Consider the following 19,904-nt stretch of genomic DNA (forward strand, 5'->3'; position numbering starts at 1 on the left):
AAGTTATACATTGCAGATTAGTAAAAGAGTACAGTCAAATTGAGAACTGAGTCAGCGAATGTGTTTTGTTCATGTGCACTTTATTTTTACAAAAGTTCAGAATCTAGAGCAAAACACCAGACTAGGAGTAGGCACCTGACATGTAGAAGCCTGAACACACACGGAGAGAGTTTTGGGTTTATGACAACTGTTCTATAATTAAGCAAAAGTGGGAAGGAGTGTGTATTTGTCAGAATTCGCAGAGTTGTGCTGGGGTTTTGTAATACTAGGAAAGTGTTCTTGGCACCACTGTGGAGGCTCAATGTACTAAATATTCCAATAAGCGCTTGAACCAGTCAAGAAAAGTCAAACCTAGCGAGTCACTAGTAAAGTTGTAAAAGGTAAAGTTGCTACAGTCCTGTGGGCTATGTGACTGCTCTCTCATTAGAAAGAAATGACTGGTGGTGGTTTAGCCTGAGGGTCACCACACCGCAGATGAGGGGAGAGATGGAGAAGGAGAGTCCTTCATGGTAACCTCAACTGGTGCAGGAAGTTGTGGTAAAGTTGTACCAGACATATGGAAGCTAAAATTTAACTCTACCAATATTGATCCAGAAGACAATAAGATTCAGCTATGTAATATTGAAGAAATTGCATTGAAGGTGTTGCCGTAGACTTGAGAGTTGTACTTGTGTGTAAACCTGGCATACATTTCACTCTCTCCTATCCTCCTTGGATATGGAAATAGAAGAAGCTTTATTGTCACATTTTCTCAAATAAGTACAGTGAAAATGGAGGGTGGTGCCACAATTTTAATAAATGGAGGAGGATAAACCTGGTAGCTACACATTGGTCAACCTAACATCTCAAATAAAAGCAAAATACTGTGGATGCTGGAAGTCTGAGACAGACACAGAAAATGCTGGAGAAACTCAGCAGCTCTGGCTGGAAACCAGATGCAGCCATATCTGCTGAGTTTCTCCCGCATTTTCTTTTTTTTGTTGCAACTTAACCTGAAACTGTTAATGAAAATAATCAAGAGCAAAATTAATTGTCATTTGGAAAGAGCAGCAACTTCGAGGAGAGTCAGCAAACATTTGTTAAAGGCAAATGGTGTTTGACAAATTGGATTGGTCTCCGTTATCAGGTGGTGGAGAGGGTTGGAAAAGTAGTGTAACTGAACTTCCGAAAGGTAAAATCCCTCAAAATAGACTTTCGAACAAAATTAAAGTCCATGTGCTTAAAGAGACATTGACAGCATGGAAACAAAATTGGCTAAGGAGCACAAAGCAGAGTAATGGTAAATGAGTGTTTTTCAGTTTGAAAGGATATATACACTGATGTTTTCCAGGGTCAGCTTTCAGTGTCACTTCTCTTCTTGATGTATATTAATAACTTTGACTTGAATATACAGCTGGAGAAAGTGAGATCTGCAGATGCTGGAGATCAGAGCTGGAAATGTGTTGCTGGAAAAGCGCAGCAGGTCAGGCAGCATCCAGGGAACAGGAGAATCAACGTTTCGGGCATAAGCCCTTCTTCGGGCATAAGCCCTTTCCTGAAGAAGGGCTTATGCCCGAAACGTCGATTCTCCTGTTCCCTGGATGCTGCCTGACCTGCTGCGCTTTTCCAGCAACACATTTCCAGCTTTGAATATACAGCTCACAACTTCAACATTTGGTGATTCAAAACTCTAAAACTACGGTAACAATGGGATGGATTAATACAGCCTGAGGACGGATATGGGTAGATAAAATGGGCAGCTGAACAGAAGATTAAATATAACACAGAAGTGTAAACTGATATACGTCTTGCTGGACTGAATGAGGAGGGTCAATATAAGATAAATAAATAGAAAGGGTGCAGGAACTGAGAGGCCTGGGGGTGTGCAGACACAAATCTTTGAAAATAGCAGGGCAAATTATGCTTTAAAAAAGGCTTGGGTACCTTGACATTATTAATAGAAGAATGGAGTACAAATGCTCAGGAGTTATGTTAAGTCCTTAGCAACACTGATTTGGCCTTAACTAGAGTATTATGTTTAATACTGAGACCAAACTTTAAGAAAGGTGCAGAAGAGAATTATGTAACTAGGACCAGGGAGAAAGGCATGAGTTTTGTGGCGATGAAAGAAATTGGGACTGTTATTGCAATAGATGTTGAAAGGGTGATTCGATGATGGGTTCAAAGTCACAAATGGTTTTGTTAAAGTAAACGTAGAAACTATTTCCAGAGGAAGTGGAGTAACCATTGAATGCAGAGTTAATCTCACCAGGCGCAATGCTAGTCTACATGCCTAATGACCACACAGGAAAGTAGATGGAGTTGAATGAATAGCTCGATAGAAGAGCCAATAGATGTGAAGAGCCACCTTCTTTATACGTGAGTTACCATTCTGTGTGTTCAATGCTGACCTTCTGTTTTTAGAAATTGTTATCAAGGTGTAATACATAATTCCTAAAAGAAGGTCAAGGACAAAGCAGTGAGTCACATCAAAGGTGACTGTTTAGGCATGGTTAAAAATCACACAACACCAGGTTATAGTCCAACAGGTTTAATTGGAAGTACACTAGCTTTCGGAGCGACGCTCCTTCATCAGGTGATTGTCACCTGATGAAGGAGCGTCGCTCCGAAAGCTAGTGTACTTCCAATTAAACCTGTTGGACTATAACCTGGTGTTGTGTGATTTTTAACTTTGTACACCCCAGTCCAACACCGGCATCTCCAAATCATGTTTAGGCATGAATGGTGAAGTGTTCATAGATTAAGTGGTTGCATTGTGAGAAATAAAATTATAGCCAAGACTTTATCATAGAGCAAAACCAATAAAGAAGAATTGAATGACAATACCTAAAGCAGTAAAGAGGTAAACTTTAAAAATCCTGGTTTAACACAAGATGATAGGAATAATCCAGGCCGGAGCACACAATGTGGTGTGTTTTCAACAGAAATGGTAGGAAAAAAGATAGCAGAGTTAGTTGCTTGTATAATCATTCTTCTTGATCTATCATAACTGCGCACATACATGTTGCAGCTTTAACCAAGTATATTTCAATATATCTGCTGTAGAACAGTTTATCTTTATCATGATTTCAGCATCCATTCTATAGCCTGAATTTCTTTTAGATTCAATAGTTAGTCAAATTATGTAGTCAGAGGAAACCAAGGCAAAAGTGATCGAAGATTGTTCCCTTTGAAGGAATGAGGAAGGTGCATAGTGTATGTCGATTTTTGTCGGCTCTTCAAAGAAGTTGTTATATCCAGATGATAGTTTCAGTGAGAGGGGAGGGGAAGGCAGATTTTTGTTTTAATGTTCTCCAGATTTGGGTCATGGCTGTACTATCTTTGTTGTCCATTTTTGACCACTTTAAGAATAATGAATTTTCATCTTTGAATCACTCAACTCCTTGTGCTGCTGGTGATCCCACAGTGTTGTAGTAGCAAGTTCAGAATCTGTATTCAGCAGTGTTTGTTGGAGAAAATTAAAATATCATGTCTTAAATAGATTTCATGACGAAAACCTACAATAACTTTTCAAACTACACACTTGGACTGACAAGTTTTTTTTTAAATAATAAATTAAAATAGTGACTTGTTACAATGATACTTCAACAATAAAAAACATATTTATTTCAATTAATTGTCAAATGCGGAGTAAAGTTGGAAGTATTAACTACTCTTGTTTTAACCAGTTCTTTATCCACACATTACCTTCAAGCACTCCATAACCCTTTTAAATATGTACAAATCAAGTTTAAGTAATTGCTCCAGATTGGTGGAGCAGTACTAATTCTCATGTTGTGAAAATATAGAAAATTGTCAAAAATTATTAAAATAATAATTACAACTGACCCTTTCCAGCAATGGTCAACTTTTCTCCATGGCAATGCCAGTGATATTCAAATACCGGACATAAATTAGTAAATGTCTGATTTCAGTTTTTCCAGTAAGTGCCATCTCTCTTAATTTTACTCAGGGAATGCAGCTGTCCCTTACATATGAGCTTCATAGAATCATAAAATCCCTACAGTGTGGAAGCAAGCCAGTTGGCCCATCGAGTCCACACTGAAGAGAAACCCACCCTCTACATTGGGGAGACAGGACGCCTTCTTGCGGATCGTTTCAGAGAACATCTTTGGTTCACACGCACCAATCAACTCTACCGCCCAGTGGCTGAATACTTCAATTTTCACCCCCTCCCCACTCCGCCAAGGAAATACAGGTCTGGGCCTCCTCCACTGCCAAACCGTTACCACCCGACGTCTCGAGGAAAAACGTCTCATATCCCTGCAACCACACGGCATAAATGTGGATTTCAACAGCTTCCTCATTTCCCCTCCCCCTACATTATTCTAGTACTCAGCACCACCCTCCGGACCTCCATCACTCCCCCCGTGACCTAGCACCCTCTCCCTTACATTCATCCACCTATCGTTTTCTCAGCTACCTTCCTCCCCCATCCCCCTCCCATTTATCTCTCAGCCCTAGCCCACAAGCCTCATTCCTGATGAAGGGCTTATGCCTGAAATGTCGATGCTCCTGCTCCTCGGGTGCTGCCTGACATGCTGTGCTTTCCCAGCAACGCACTCTTGATTTTGTTCCCCAGATCCCTTGATTTCAGAAATCTGCAGACAGACTGAAGCTGAGGGGGTGGATACTAGTGAAGCTGACTGATTTGTGGACCAGGGTCCAATTATCAATGACAAAGGTCCTCAGCCTTTCATAACAAGATGCTTGATTATCAGGTGGCTGAACAGCTCAGGCTAAGAGCAAGACAAAGAGGAAGTAACAATTCTCCTGCAGCCAAAATGCGCGCTTTCAGGTCTCTTCAGTGAAGCTTTAGATCTGAAGAGAAGCTAACTGGTCGACATCAGCAAAGAAAACCTGAGGAGGACCAGCGTATTTTGCCTTTAACTGATGCTACAAGTTGTGACTTTGAACTGAATAAGCCAGAGACCCTTTCACAAATGAACCAGCCACCAGTCGGAAGCATTTGGAAAAAAGAAATGTTGAATAGAAACTCTGGTATCAGCAAGAACCAACCCAATAGAGCTTCCATGCAGACAGGATTATTTTCCCAGTTTTTCCTCTACCCATGTGACTTATTCCTCTGTGTGCAAGGGTTATTAAGAGTTTTAATTTGTAGTGTTTACTTATTTTAATTTCATAGTTAACTTGCAGCTAGAATATAATGACCAGTAAAATATATATAGAGTGATTTCTGTTAAGTACAGTACAGAGACCTGGTCTGTGCTTTCTAGCACCCTGAATCTGAAAACCAGAAACAGAAATTGCTGGAGAAACTCAGACTTCTGGTCCCAAAGCATTAACCCTGCTTTCTCTCAATTGATGCTGCTAGGACTGCTGAGTTCTCCAGTAATTTAAGTTCTTTGATGTACTTTAGATCTGAAAAATCGGATAGTTTGGCGGTCTTGTATATTTCTTTAAAAAAAAACTAATTTTTGCGGAGACTCTGAGAATAAAGGGGTCAGGTATAGCGCAATCTAAATGAAGGTCGAGGCCTTTCGAATTATTACAGTTTCCTTTATTACAAGCTGCTGGTCTCTTCTTAGTTGATTTTTTTGTTCAATGACGTAATTGCATTCAGGGTGGTTAGAAACTACATCCAGCAGTGTTTTCTGATCCTTATTTTTTCTAATTTCTTCTCACATTGATTCTACTCCCTAATCTTCTGTGCCTGAATCCTTCCTAACCACTGAACTTGTGGAATTGTTCGAATAAATACTCCAAGCGTGTGTTGGCTTGCATCTAGAATGCCTCGTGACCTTTCAGACAACAGTGGAACAAACATTTTACCGGATTGTGGGTTACACTAAATAAAAAACAGATGTTTCAAAGTGCAAATGGTTTAGCCAAGAGTGTGACACACTAAATCAAGTAGTCTCAAGCAGAAATACCAATTAACAGTCCCTTCTGATAAATGTCAATGCAAGGTGGATTTAGCCTAAAGCTTCTCAATTAACCTTACCTATTGATTTACTGCTTATTTACCATTGGATGTCTCCATGGCCTTGAGGCAGGCTCTTTAGTTCAAACGAGGCATTCAGATATACACTTGCAAAATTAACTGGAGGAAATATAAGTGTATCTTGTAACAAACTCCATGCTCCAACTTACACAGGATATTTAAACTTTATCTTTCGGTATATTGCCAAAATAACTTTTACTCTGGCATAATTTCCATCAATCCTGAGTGCACAATGTAAAAGGAAACAATCTAATGACATGAAATATTATCTTTGATTCATTGTTCAATTTTTGAATTGCAATAATATTACATTTATGTTACTATAGTCAAAAATTAATTTGAGACTCCAAATCAAGCTTATATAGTCTAAACATTGACTTGATGACATGTACACTCATGATGACGTTTCAAAAACACCGATTCAAAGTATAATTGAAATATTTTTCTGAACATGCAAGTGATGGATACGAAATTCTGTAACTTGCTCAACTGTGTTCACTGCAGTCCGCAAGATAACTTTGTGTAGTAAAAAAGGTCACAAAGGCACACATAACAATAGCTGTGGCTGAAAATTCATAGGCCTAATTTGTGGGGAATACTGTGATCGAGCTTTTTATCACTTAAAAAGCAAGCTGCAGACAACTAATAGCTGTTCCCAAGCACTCACTGGACGGATGTCTAATAAGAGATATCTAAGCATTTTTAATGTGGCATCAGCACATTTAACTCATGGATTGTGTGAATTATCAGAACATTAATTTCCAATATGTCCACCAACATGTTACACAGAAGGAACCTGAATTGCTATCAACACAAACCTGATTCCAGTTAGGTAAAGAATTACAACTAACTAAATCTGCTTGAAATGTTTGCTGATGATTAATTCTTTTGTTCCTTTTCCAGAGAAGACTTTGAGGAAATATTTGATATCATAATCACAAACGCTTTGAAGCCAGGTTTCTTTACTCAAATGCCACAACAAAGACCCTTTCGAACTCTTGGTAAGTTCCGTAATCCTCTGAAATTAATGAAATGTTTTAAATAAATCCATGTCAAGGAAATGACTTGATTGAGTTGCTGCTAATTCAAACCTAGTGTGGAAGGCGGGGAGATTGAGGACTACTGTTGATCATGTTTGTGAACCTTGTCAGGTTTCCCTGCCTCTTTCAATGCAATCTTGATACCAAAAAGTCTACTTGGGGGCTTTATCGAAGGTTTATTGGCTATGTTAATCGAGCTGCATATGTCAGCCACATGTAAGCTAAACCCTGTGACCAGTACAGCTGATGAATGTAAGCTGCTTTCCAACGTGTCTGTGAAATGGAATGCCACAAATACCAATAAAGCTGAACAACAGGCTCCGAAATCAACAGCTGCAGTTTATCAGACTCGGAGGCGAGCAGTTCCAGTGTATTATGGAGCAATTTTTTTAAAATTTGCTTTTATTCTGATAAGTTAATGACTGTCCATTCATTTACATAAAATATTACTTGGTCATTATGTATCTTAGATGAAGGACATTATATTACACATGGAAAGTCGAATGTTAGACAATATTAGTTTGTTGAGTTTTGCAATTTCTTTTTATTGTTGATTTACTTTGTTCCCACCAAGCCTAAAATCCTGTCATTTCCATGCAGGAGGGGAAGCTATTTTTAGTCCGATCAGGAGATAGCTTATGAAATACGAAGAAACCTTAACATGTCCCTACTTTTGCTGCTGACTTTTCCTTAGTGCAACTCAAACTCTTTCATATTGTGACTCCATTTCAAGGTGATCCTTTCATGAGAAGTTGGAGAGTGAGGGCTTGTCAGAGCAGGAGCATAGATGTTGCAACTTGGTTCGAGTTCCCAAATAAACATTACTGCTTTGGCTCTTGCGACCTTTAGCTCTCAAAATCACTCGAGGTCCCTACCCCATTTTTGGAAACTTCTGCTTTACTCATCACTGTAGGCTTCCTTCCATAATGGGATATTTGGTCATTTTGACATTGTTCTTTTTATCAAGGCTGCACTCTGATTTTATAGAAATTGCTAGTTCATCAATGTCTCAGTAAGATCAACGTTAGGTCAGGTAGCAGGTATTTTACATGCTTTATCTCAAAGGTACCCTCTGTACTGTGCAGTAACTTGATCTTATTGTTCAGGGTGATTCTCAGAAGGACTAGACCTCTGATAATCATGCAGATTCTTTCCTAACCTCCTTTGTAATACTTCACCATTTGGACAGTTTGACATTAAAATGTGAGATTTTTTTTCCCCTCAGTGCTCCTTGTGGTATCTTTGTCCTGAACTTATTGAAACTCTGTTCCTTTCTTGGCATCCAGTACATAGCAAGATTATTCCCAGCTTTGATTTTTTTTTTCAGTTTTGTCCTATGTAAAGACAGATTTTACATGACTTCTCATGGTCAGAATATTTGGGTCAGGGATAAGATGCACGTGTTCAGGCTGAATCCACAGGAGCTCAAAACTGTCAAGGAAACCTCTGTTCTAAGGGTCCTACCATTCAGTGAACTGTTTTCAATTCAAATTATGAGGCAAAATATGAACTTTCTCTTCAATTAACCTCAAAATCTTTTAATAGTCAAGCAAATTATTTGCCTTGTATCAACATTTGTAAGTATCAATGTTCACACCAAATGACCAGCACACTGTGGAAAGTAAGGGATGAAATTAAGAGACGTCTTGCAGAAATATTTGCATCGTCCATAATTACGGTTGAGGTGCCTGATGACTGGAGGGTGGCTAATGTTGTATCTTTGTTTAAGAAACATTGTAAGGAGAAACCGGGGAACTATAGACCTGTGAGTCTGAATTTGGTTATGGGCAAATTGTTGGAGGTGATTATAAAAGATAGGACTTATGGACATTTAGAGAGACAAAAATTGATTAGGGATAGTCAGCATGATTTTGTGCAAGGAAAATCATGTATCAGAAACTTGATTGATTTTTTTGAGGAAGTTATCAAAATGATTGATGGCAGAGCAGTAGACGTTGTTTATTTGGATTTTAGTAAAGCCTTTGACAAGGTTCCACATGGTAGAGTAATTAGTAAAATTAGGTCACATGGGATTCCGAGGGTGCTTGCCAATTGGATACATAATTGGTTTACTGGCAGAAGACAGAGTGTAATGGTGGAGGGTTGCTTTTGGGACTGGAGGCTTGTGACCAGCAGTGTTCCAGAGGAATTGGTTCTGGGCCCTCTTTAGTTTGTCATTAATATAAGGATGAGAATATAGAAGGTATGGTTAATAAGTTTAAAAACGACACCAAAATAGGTGACATAGTAGAAGAAGGTTTTCTAAGATTACAAATGGATCTTGATCAAATGGGTCAATTGGCTAAAAAAATTGGCAGGTGGGCTTCAATCTGGATAAATGTGAGGAACTGCATTTTGGTGCAATATTCAAGGGTAGAGCATATACAATTAATGGTACGGCCTTGGGTAGTGTTGTAGAACAGAAGGACTGAGGGTTGCAGATACATAATCCTTTGAAGTTTGCGTCACATACAGACAGGGCGATTAAAAAGGCGTTTGACACGCTTGCCTTCATTGCTCAGTTCTTTGAGTATGGGAGTTGGGAAGTTGTGTTGAGGTTGTACAGGATATTGGTGAAGCCTCTTCTCGAGTACTGCATCCAGTTTTGGTTGCCCAGTTATAGGAAGGATATTATCAAGCTGAAGAGGGTTCAGACGAGATTTACCAAAATGTTGCCAGGTATGAAAGGTTTGAGTTATAATGAAAGGCTGGATAAGCTAGAACTTTTTTCACTGGAGTCTAAGAGGTTGAGAGGCAACGTGATTAAGGTTTATAAAATAATGAGAGGTATAGATAGAGTTAATGGTAGTTATCTTTTCCCTAGGATGGGGAATTTCAAGGAGGGGGCGCGGTGCACGTTTTAGAGGAGAGAGATTTTAAAAAGACCCTACAGGCAACTTCTTTACACAGAGGGCAGTTTGCGAGTGGATTGAATTTCCTGAAGAAGTGGTGGATGTGGGTACAATTACAATGTTTAAAAGACATTCGGATACATACATGAACATGAAAGGTTTGGATGGATATAGGCCAGGAGCTGGCAGGTGGGACTAGTTTAGTTTGGGATTATACTCGTCATGAACTGGTTGGCCCGAAGGGTCTGTTTCCATGCTGTATGATTCTGTTGGTATATAGCCTTCAATCCATAATTTAGATTCAAAGATTCAGTCACAATTTTGGAGTTCTTGAATCTGATATTCTGTTACTTTAAATACCAGCTTTTTTGATGAGACATTTCTTATAGTCTGTACTGAATCTTTTACTGTCCTCCTATCTCCCTAAAGCCTGTTCACCATCTTGAAGGCACTGATTAGGAGTATAATGAAATACTCTTCTTTTGCCCAGATGAGTGTAGCTCTTGCAACATTGACGAAGTTGAATATCATCCACACAACATCCCACTTCATTGTCATCCCACCCACCATCTGCAACAGTGACTCCTTTCAACACTGACACAAAGTAGCAGCAGTATGTCCCATCCACAAAATGCACTGTGGTAATTCACCAAGCCTCCACCTTCAGCACTTTCCAAACCTGTGACCTCTACTACCAAGAAAGACAAGGTTAAAAATCACACAACAACAGGTTATAGTTCAACAGGTTTGTTTGGAAGTACTAGCTTTTGGAGTGCTGCTCCTTCATCAGGTAGCTTAATAGCCATCAAATATATCGTTTCAGTAGCATAACACTGTGATTTTTTGCTATAAATTCTGTGTCTTATGATCCTGCTCCACAGCTACCTGACAAAGGAGCAATGCTGCAAAAGCTAGTATGTCCAAATAAACCTGTTGGACTATCAGGCATGGGAATATCCCACTTGCAAAATTCCCTCATTGTCAAACATCATCCTGACTTGGAAGTACATTGCCATTCCTTTTTTGTCACTGAGTTAGAATCCTGAGCTCCCTTCCTATCAGCACTGTAGGTTTCTCCAAGCTGCAAGGACAGCAACAGTTCAAGAAGGTAGTTCACTACTAGCTTCTCCAGTGTGATCAGGCGTTAACATTCAATATAGGCCTAGCCACCAATGGCCACAAGCCATGAGCATTTGTTTTAAATCTGCTATCTGCTAAAACTCTGCACAAATCAAAGGTAGAACCATACTCAGCATGAAGCTACTAAAATATCATAAATGTTGACATGGTCTTTTTTTTGTATCAATAATTAGTTATTTTTAACATTAAAAAAAAGAACTCAGCAGTTTTCAAAATAAGAATAGCCAATTCTCCTCTGCTTTGAAAAATAAGAAAGATATGACTTATTATCACCCCGAAAAGTAAGCTATTTTTCTACTTTAGAATTTTTTTAAAGATAAATAGGTTCCAAAATTTAAAACATGGACAACATCATGGCATAGAATTATAATCTCACTGTGGATAAACTATCGAGGGTGAAAGCACTTTGAAATTTGGAAAAAGTGAGGACTGCAGATGCTGGAGATCAGAGTCAAGAGTGGGGTGCTGTCCAAAGCACAGCAGGTCAGGCAGCATCCAAGGAGGAGCAGAATCGACATTTTGGGCATAAGCGCTTCATCAGGAATGAGGCTTGTGGGCCAAGGGGGCTGAGAGATAAATGGGAGGGGGATGGGGCTGGGGGGAAGGTAGCTGGGAATGTGATAGATAGATGAAGGTGATAGGTCAGAGAAAAGGGTGGAGCAGATAGATGGAAAGGAAGATGGACAGGTAGGACAGTTCAAGAGGGTGGTGCTGAGTTGGAAGGTTGGATCTGGAATAAGGTGGGAGGAGGGGAAATGAGGAAACTGGTGAAATCCACATTGATCCCATGTGGGTGAAGAATCCCAAGGCAGAAGATGAGGTGTTCTTCCTCCAGGCAGTGGGTTGTAAGGGTTTGGCGATGGAGGAGGTACTGCATGTCCTTGGGAGAGTGGGAGGAGGAATTAAAAGTGTTCAGCTTCGGGGCGATGAGGTTGCTTCATGCATGTGTCCCAGAGATGTTCTCTGAATTGTTCAGCAAGTAGGCGTCCTGTCTCCCCAATACAGAGGAGACCACAACGGGAGCAACTGATGCAGTAAATGACACGTGTGGAAGGTCAGGTACATCTCTGATGGATGTGGAAGGCTCCTTTGGGGTCTTAGACAGAAGTGAGGGGTGAGGACCAGTTCAGCCAAACGAATGTGTGGGTCAGTGGAGGGGTACTGGTGGGCACTTTGGTTAAGGAAGAAACGGAGAGCTTGGAGGCCTTCGTCATGGCAGATAGAGGTGTATAGGGTCTGGATGTCCTAGTGAAGATGAGGCGTTGGGGGCTGGGGAAACGAAAGTCATGAAGGAAGTGGAGGGCGTGGGTGGTGTCCCAAACGTAGATGGGGAGTTCATAGACTGGGGGGAAAGGATGGTGTCAAGGTATGTGGAGATGGGTTTGGTGGGGCAGGAGGAGGTTGAGACGATAGGTCGGCCAGTACAGTCAGGTTTGTGAATTTTGGGAAAGGGATAGAACCGGGTGGTGCAGGGTTCCCTGACTATGAGGTTGGAAGCTGTAGGTGGGAGATCTCCTGAGGTAACGACGTTGTGTGTACTCTGGGAGATAATGGTTTGGTGATGGGAGGTGAGGTCATGGTCACAGGGGCAGTAGCAGGAGGTGTCCGCAAGTTAACGCCTGACTTCAACGGTGTAGAGGTTGGTGCGCCAAACTATCACTGCACCCCCGCTTATCTACTGGCTTGATAGTGAGTTTGGGGTTGGAGCGGAGGGAGTGGAGGATTTTGCGTTGTGAGGCTACGAGTTTGGAGTGGGCGGGTGAGGTGGACAGCCAGCAACAGTTGGAAATGAAGAGGTCAAGGGCAGTTAACAGGCCAGCATGGTGTGTCCATGGAGTGTTTTGGAGGCAGGAGAAGGGGTTATCGAAGGGTGGCGGGAGTCATGCTGGAAAAAGTAAGTCTGGAGTCTCATTCCCCCCCCCAGACCTTAAGTTCACCTGAAGTTTCTTGGTCACCGTCCCCCCCCCTTCCCGGACCTCTCCATCTCCATTAACAGTGTCCAACTCAACACGAACATCTTCTACAAACCCACCGACTCCCACAGCCACATGGACTACACTCCTCTCACCCTGTCTCCTGTAAAAACACTATCCCTGTTTCTCAAATCCTCCGCCTCCGCATTTACTCCCAGGAAGACCAATTTAACCAAAGAACACACTAGATGGCCTCCTTCTTCAAAGACCGCAATTTCCCCTCCCAAGTGGTCGATGATGCCCTCCACGCATGTCTCCACTTCTTGCACCTCAGCCCTCGAACCCCACCCCTCGAATCACAACAAGGACACAATCCCCACAGTCCTCACCTTCCACCCCACCAACCTCTGGATGCATCATCCTCCACCATTTCCGCCACCTACAAACAGACCCCACCACCAGTGATATATTTCCCTCCCCATTATTATCTGCATTCCATAAAGACCATTCCTTCCATGACTCTCTTGTCAGGTCCATACCTCCCACCAACCCACCCTCCCGTCCCAGCACCAGCACTGCAAGAATTACAAAACCAGCGCTCACACCTCCCCCCTCACCTCTGTCCAAGGCCCCAAAAGAGTCTTCCACATCAGTCAGAGATGTACGTGCACTTCCACACACATCATTTACTGTATCCATTGCTCCCGATGCAGTCCCCTCTAGATTGGCGAGACAGGGCGCCTACTTGCAGAATGCTTCAGAGAACATCTCGAGGACACATACACGAAGCAACCCTACCGCCCTGTGGCCGAACACTTTAACTCCCCCTCCCATTCCCCCAAGGACATGGAGGTCCTGGACCTCCTCAATCACCAAATCCTTATCATCCGCCATCAGGAGGAAGAATGCCTCATCTTCAACCTTGGGACCCTCCAACCACATGGGATCAATGCGGATTTCACCAGTTTCTTCATTTCCCTACCCCCCCCCCCAACCTTATCCCAGATCCAACCTTCCAACTAGGCACCACCCTCTTGAACTGTTTTATCTGTCCATCTTCCTTCCCACCTATCTGCTCCGCTGTGCTCTCCAACCTATCACCTTCACTCTCACCTTCATCTACCTATCGCATTCTCAGCTACCTTTTCCCCAGCCCTACCCCCCCCCTCCCAATTTATCTTTCAGCCCCCTTGGTCCACAAGCCTCATTCCTGATGAAGGGCTTATTTCCGAAATGTCAATTCTCCTGCTCCTCAGATGCTGCCTTACTGACTGTGCTTCTCCAGCACTTTGAAGTTGATGAGAGGTGGTTCAATCTGCAGTATGCAATCAAATTTAATATTGACATTTGTGTGAGTACAGTACTCTCAATATGTTTTTAGTCAAATCTCTACTCATTTAAATAGTATGGAACAAATCTTTGATCCTGAAATGTTGCAAATAATGGTCTATAGTTGTTTCAAATTTTTTAGACTGATCCAAAATCCCAGTTTGAAATAATTAATGAATATTTCAAAAATCTGTGGTAACCAACCTGGCTTCTTGCTGAACCATTGTTCTTTTTGGATTGACAGCAATTTTCATAAAAAGCATTCTGAGGTGTGTGGATGTTATTAGCAAGGACTGAACTTGTTGCCCATCCTAAATTGCCCTTGAGAAAATGGGTTGTTCTGCCTTCTTGAACCACTGTAGTTCATGTAAGCAAAGCAAAGACTTGCAGATGCTGGCAATCTGAAACAAAAGCAGAAATTGCTAGAGAGTCTGAATAGGTTGATGTAATGTAGATAGACCCACAGCACTGTTAGTAATGGTGGTCCAGGAATTTGACCCTGCAGTTGTGATGCAATGGTGATGTATCTCTGATACAGGAAGTGTTTTCTACTACGAAGCTGGAAATATTAGATATGTCTTGATGCTATCCTATTTCTAAAGTATGAAGTGACAGTCATCGAGTATAGTCAAGACTGAGATTGATAGATTTCGACATTTGAGAAACATCCAGGGATATAGGCACATTGTGTTAAAGTAGAAGATCAGCCATGATTTCATTGAATTAACGAACAGAATCAAAGGGCTGAATGGCCTACTGCTGTTCCTTTTTATTATTAGGGGAACTAAAATTCCGACTTAAAAGTATACCAAGAAACCGAGGATATAAATTCAAAATGCACAATTCAAATTGTTATATTAGATCATGGAGACATTGGCTTACTAATTCCTGAATCTGTCTGTGGTTCTGATTTTAATGAGTGAATGGTTCTTTATAGAATCATTGAATCATACAGCAAACTGTTCAGTCAAACCAGTCCATGCTGAACATAATCTCAAACTAAACTAGTCCCACCTGCCTGCTTTTGGCCCATATCCCTCCAAAACTTTCCTACACGTGTATTTAATGTTACTTTTTGTAAAAAAAAGTGCCATCTTATATAAAGGTTATTTGTTGCAAATTTTTTCATAGGAAAGGATGCTGGTTTTGAAAACAGTATTACTCAGTGAGTTTCTGTAAACAGCAGCAAAACTTGCCAATGAAAAGCTAACTTTTATTCCAAATTAACAGATCCATGAAAGGCTGTCAAAGGAAATTGTTTTTAAAATGAAAATTGTTTAAATTAGTATATAGAATTTTTGTTGTGGTTCTGTTCGCCGAGCTGGGAATTTGTGTTGCAGACGTTTCGTCCCCTGTCTAGGTAACATTCTCAGTGCTTGGGAGCCTCCTGTGAAGCGCTTCTGTGATCTTTCCTCCGGCATTTGTAGTGGTTTAAATCTGCCGCTTCCGGTTGTCAGTTCCAGCTGTCCGTTGCAGTGGCCGGTATATTGGGTCCAGGTCGATGTGCTTATTGATTGAATCTGTGGATGAGTGCCATGCCTCTAGGAATTCCCTGGCTGTTCTCTGTTTGGCTTGTCCTATAATGGTAGTGTTGTCCCAGTCGAATTCATGTTGCTTGTCAGCTGCGTGTGTGGCTACTAAGGATAGCTGGTCGTGTTGTTTCGTGGCTAGTTGGTGTTCATGGATGCGGATCGTTAGCTGTCTTCCTGTTTGTCCTATGTAGTGTTTTGTGCAGTCCTTGCATGGGGTTTTGTACACTACATTGGTTTTGCTCATGCTAGGTATCGGGTCCTTCGTTCTGGTGAGTTGTCTGACAGTGGCTGTTGGTTTGTGTGCTGTTATGAGTCCTAGTGATCGCAGTAGTCTGGCTGTCAGTTCAGAAATGTTTTTGATGTATGGTAGTGTGGCTAGTCCTTTGGGTTGTGGCATGACCTCGTTCCGTTGTCTTTCCCTTAGGCACCTGTTGATGAAATTGCATGGGTAACCGTTTTTAGAGAATACATTGTATAGGTGTTCTTTTTCCTCTTTTTGTAACTTCTTTTGTGTGTGTTGGGGTGGTTGCTTTCGTAGTTCAGGACTTGGTCTGTGTGTGTGGCTTTCCTGTATACCTTTGTGGTGAATTCTCCGTTAGGTGTTCTCTGTACCATCACGTCTAGGAATGGGAGTTGGTTGTCCTTTTCTTCTTCTCTAGTGAATCGGATTCCTGTTAGTGTGGCGTTGATGATCCGTGTGTGTTCTCTATTTCTAGCCACGAAACGACACGACCAGCTATCCTTAGTAGCCACACACTCAGCTGGCAAGCAACATGAATTCGACTGGGACAATACTACTATTATAGGACAAGCCAAACAGAGAACAGCCAGGGAATTCCTAGAGGCATGGCACTCATCCATAGATTCAATCAATAAGCACATCGACCTGAACCCAATATACGGACCACTGCAGCGGACAGCTGAAACTGACAACCGGAAGCGGCAGATTCAAACCGCTACAAATTCTGGAGGAAAGATCACAGAAGCGCTTCACAGGAGGCTCCGAAGCACTGAGGATGTCACCTAGACAGGGGATGAAACGTCTGCAACACAAATTCCCAGCTCGGCGAACAGAACCACAACAACGAGCACCCGAGCTACAAATCTTTTCACAAACTTTGAATATAGAATTTTTTTTCAGCAGCTGAAGTAACTTCTCAATAATAACCTATGAGAGTTTTCAATGCGACAGTCCTGAGCTTGATGGGGCACTGTTGGTGCTGTGCATCGTGAAAATACCTGTGCTGTTGTCAGAAAGATAAAGCTATTGATGCAAACTATTGGTCAAATGAGTGCATGTAGCTTTTGTGATCCATTTTGGTTTAACTTGATGCTTGCTTTTACAAGTTTTATTTTAAGTCTAGTAGTGCAGTGAACTCTTTTAGTTCGATCTCTTGTGCAAGAGAGGTGATGGCCTCATGGTATTGTAACTGGACTAGTAATCCAAAGACCTGGTTCGAATCCCACCCATGGCAAATAAAAATCTGGAATTAAAAATTGAAGCATTGCCGATTGTCGTAAAAAAGCTATCTGGTTCATTGCTATCCTTTTCCTGCTATCCTTACCTGGGCTGGCCTACCTGCAATTCAAAAGCCACAGTGGTATGTTTGTCTCTTAACTGCTAGTGAGCCATTCACTTATATCAACTGCTAGAAAGAGGATAAGGAATGAAACCAGATAGACCTCCTGGCTTCAACTAAGGCACTCGAAACGACAATAACAAGCTCACCCCTGTTGACCTTTCAAAGTCCCCTAATTAATCGAGGATACTTACTCGAACCAAAATTGGGAGAGCCGTCTCATAGACTAGTCAAACAACAGCCTGACATAGTTATATTCACTGAATAAAACCTTAAACACAATGTAGTACACAACACCACCAGTATCCCTGAGTCTACACTGTTCCATCGGCAGAATATTACCATTTCAAAATTATCATTCATCTGAAGATATCAAACTTGACCATATTGTTCACAATGTATCTTGGACAACATGGAAACACAGAGAGAGAAAATGCTTAAAACATTCAAGAGGGCAGATAATTTGTGTAATGAGTGGGAAAAAAGATACCTTTTTAGGGCAATGGTTCTTTTGTCAGAATTGGAAAAAGTTAGAGAGATAGCAAATTTTAAGTAAAAAAGCAAAGAAAGAGGGAGGAGAGAAAAAGTAAAAAATGTGAAGGTCTATGATATAGTAGAATGTAGCACACTTAACATGATTAAATAACCAACAAAAAGGATCATACAGGGCAGTATGAGATGACAATAGGATAAATAAAGTGAAGACAAGAAGACGTTTAATTAAAGAACCAAATCATTATCTTAAAAAACCTTGCCCACTAGCAAGGGGTCTTTGTTATGATCTGAGAATGTTGAAGACAGTTTTATGTCCCAAGATTGTGAAGTGACAAACTAATGTTATATTGAACCCCTTTAAAACAATGTAGGAGGGCAAGGATGGAAAGGTCAGAGTGGGTGACTTAATCCACTGCCTGGAGTGGCAGGACTGACGTACGAGGAGAGACGGGATTGGTTGGGACTATATTCACTGAAATTTAGAAAAATGAGGGGGTGTGATTTCTAACTAAAAACATATGAAATTCTGATAAGATAGACAAGGTAAATGCAGGAAAGAGTTTTCCAATGATTGAGGAGTTCAGAACCAGGAGTCACAGTTTAGAACAGGGGCTAGGCCATTTAGGATGAGATGATGAGAAATTTCTTCACCCACAGAATGGTAAGTCTGTGGAATTCTCTATCACAGAAAGCATTGAGGTCAAAACGCTCATTTTTTTTCAAGGGGGCTAGGTACAGTTCTTGGGGTTGAAAAGATCAAAGAATAGGGGAGAAAGCAGGAATAGGGTACTGAGTTGGATCATCAGCTATGATCATATTGAATGGTGGAGCAGTCTCGAAATGGCTTACAGCTTCTGTATAAGAGGGACATACAGACTTCACCTCGTCCTCACCATTTTGGCTGCTGCAGATGTATTTGTCTATGACAGTGTTGCTAAGTGTCACTACCACACAGTTCTTGGAGCAGGATGCTCTACTAATATCCCTATCCTCAATTAGCTAATCACAACAGTGTGAAAAATGAGGCTGAAACAGTTGTAACAATCTTCAGCCAATTTGATTCACTCCACATGATATCAAGAAACAATTGGAGGCATCACCTACTGCAAAGGCAATGGGCTGTGACAACCTTCCAGCAATAGTGCTGAAGCATTGTGCTCTGGAACATTCTGAACCCCTTGTCAAGCTGTTACAGTACAACTACAACACTAGCATCTACCTGAGAATGTGGAAAATTGTCCAGGTATATCCTATACTCAAAAAACAAAAAAAATACAACTAGGCCAATTGCCACCCTATCAGTCTAAACTTGATCATCAGTGAAGTGATGGAAGATGTTGCCAATGAAGTAGTATTTGCTTAACAATAACCTGCTCACTGACTCAGCTTGGGTTCTGCCAGGGCCACTCAATCCCTGACCTCAATACAGCCTTGGTTCTGACATGGACAAAAGAGCTGAATTCCAGATATCAGGTGAGAGTGATTGCCCTTTGACTAAGTGTGACATCAAGGAGGCCTCTCAAAATTGGAGTCAGTGTGAATCGGGGGCAACATTTTGCTGATTGAGTCTTACATGGCACAAAAGAAGATTATTGGAGGTCAGTCATCTCACCTCCAGAATATGTCTGCAGGAATTCCTCACAGTAATGTCCTTGGCTTAAATATCTTCAGCTGCTTTATCAATAACCTTCCCTCCATCATAATATCAGAGGTGCAATGTTCACTATGAATGTGCAATGTTCAGAAACATTTTTGACTTCTCAAGCGTTGAAGCACTCCATGTCCGAATGCAACAAGATCTGTACAATATCCGGGTTTGAGCTAACAATTGGTAAGTAACAGTGACATGACACAAATGCCAAGCAATGACCATCTTGAACTGGAGAGAATTTGGTCATCACACTTTGAAATTCAATAGTATTGCCATCATTGAATCCACTATCAAAACTTGGAGATTAACCTTGATCAGAAACTCAACTGAACTAACTATATAAGAAGTGGCTACAGGAGCAGGCCAGATGCTAAGATGACAACACTTGAGAAGCTTGCCATCATCCT

At 41.3% G+C, this 19,904-nt stretch overlaps 1 protein-coding gene across 7 annotated transcripts in view; it reads left to right on the forward strand.

The window, feature by feature from the left end:
• Positions 1 to 19,904, forward strand: part of nt5dc1 (5'-nucleotidase domain containing 1) — a 568,470-nt gene that overhangs the window by 431,930 nt on the left and 116,636 nt on the right. For 6 of the 7 annotated variants that reach the window (XR_015753733.1, XR_015753734.1, XR_015753737.1 and 3 more), the window contains exon 8: positions 6,869 to 6,966. Coding sequence is in view for 4 of the 7 variants with exons in the window: in XM_087981159.1 (XP_087837285.1) it covers positions 6,869 to 6,966 (98 nt within the window). In the remaining 3 variants the exon portion in view is untranslated. Of the gene's footprint in view, positions 1 to 6,868; positions 6,967 to 16,487; positions 17,257 to 19,904 lie in introns of those variants that run through there. The other variant, XM_087981171.1, reaches the window with a different exon arrangement.

The sequence above is a fragment of the Chiloscyllium plagiosum genome, unplaced genomic scaffold (assembly GCF_037043375.1).
Source record: "Chiloscyllium plagiosum isolate Xiang-an unplaced genomic scaffold, Cpla_swu_hap1 HiC_scaffold_3, whole genome shotgun sequence".
In the NCBI taxonomy this organism is placed as follows: Eukaryota; Metazoa; Chordata; class Chondrichthyes; order Orectolobiformes; family Hemiscylliidae; genus Chiloscyllium; species Chiloscyllium plagiosum.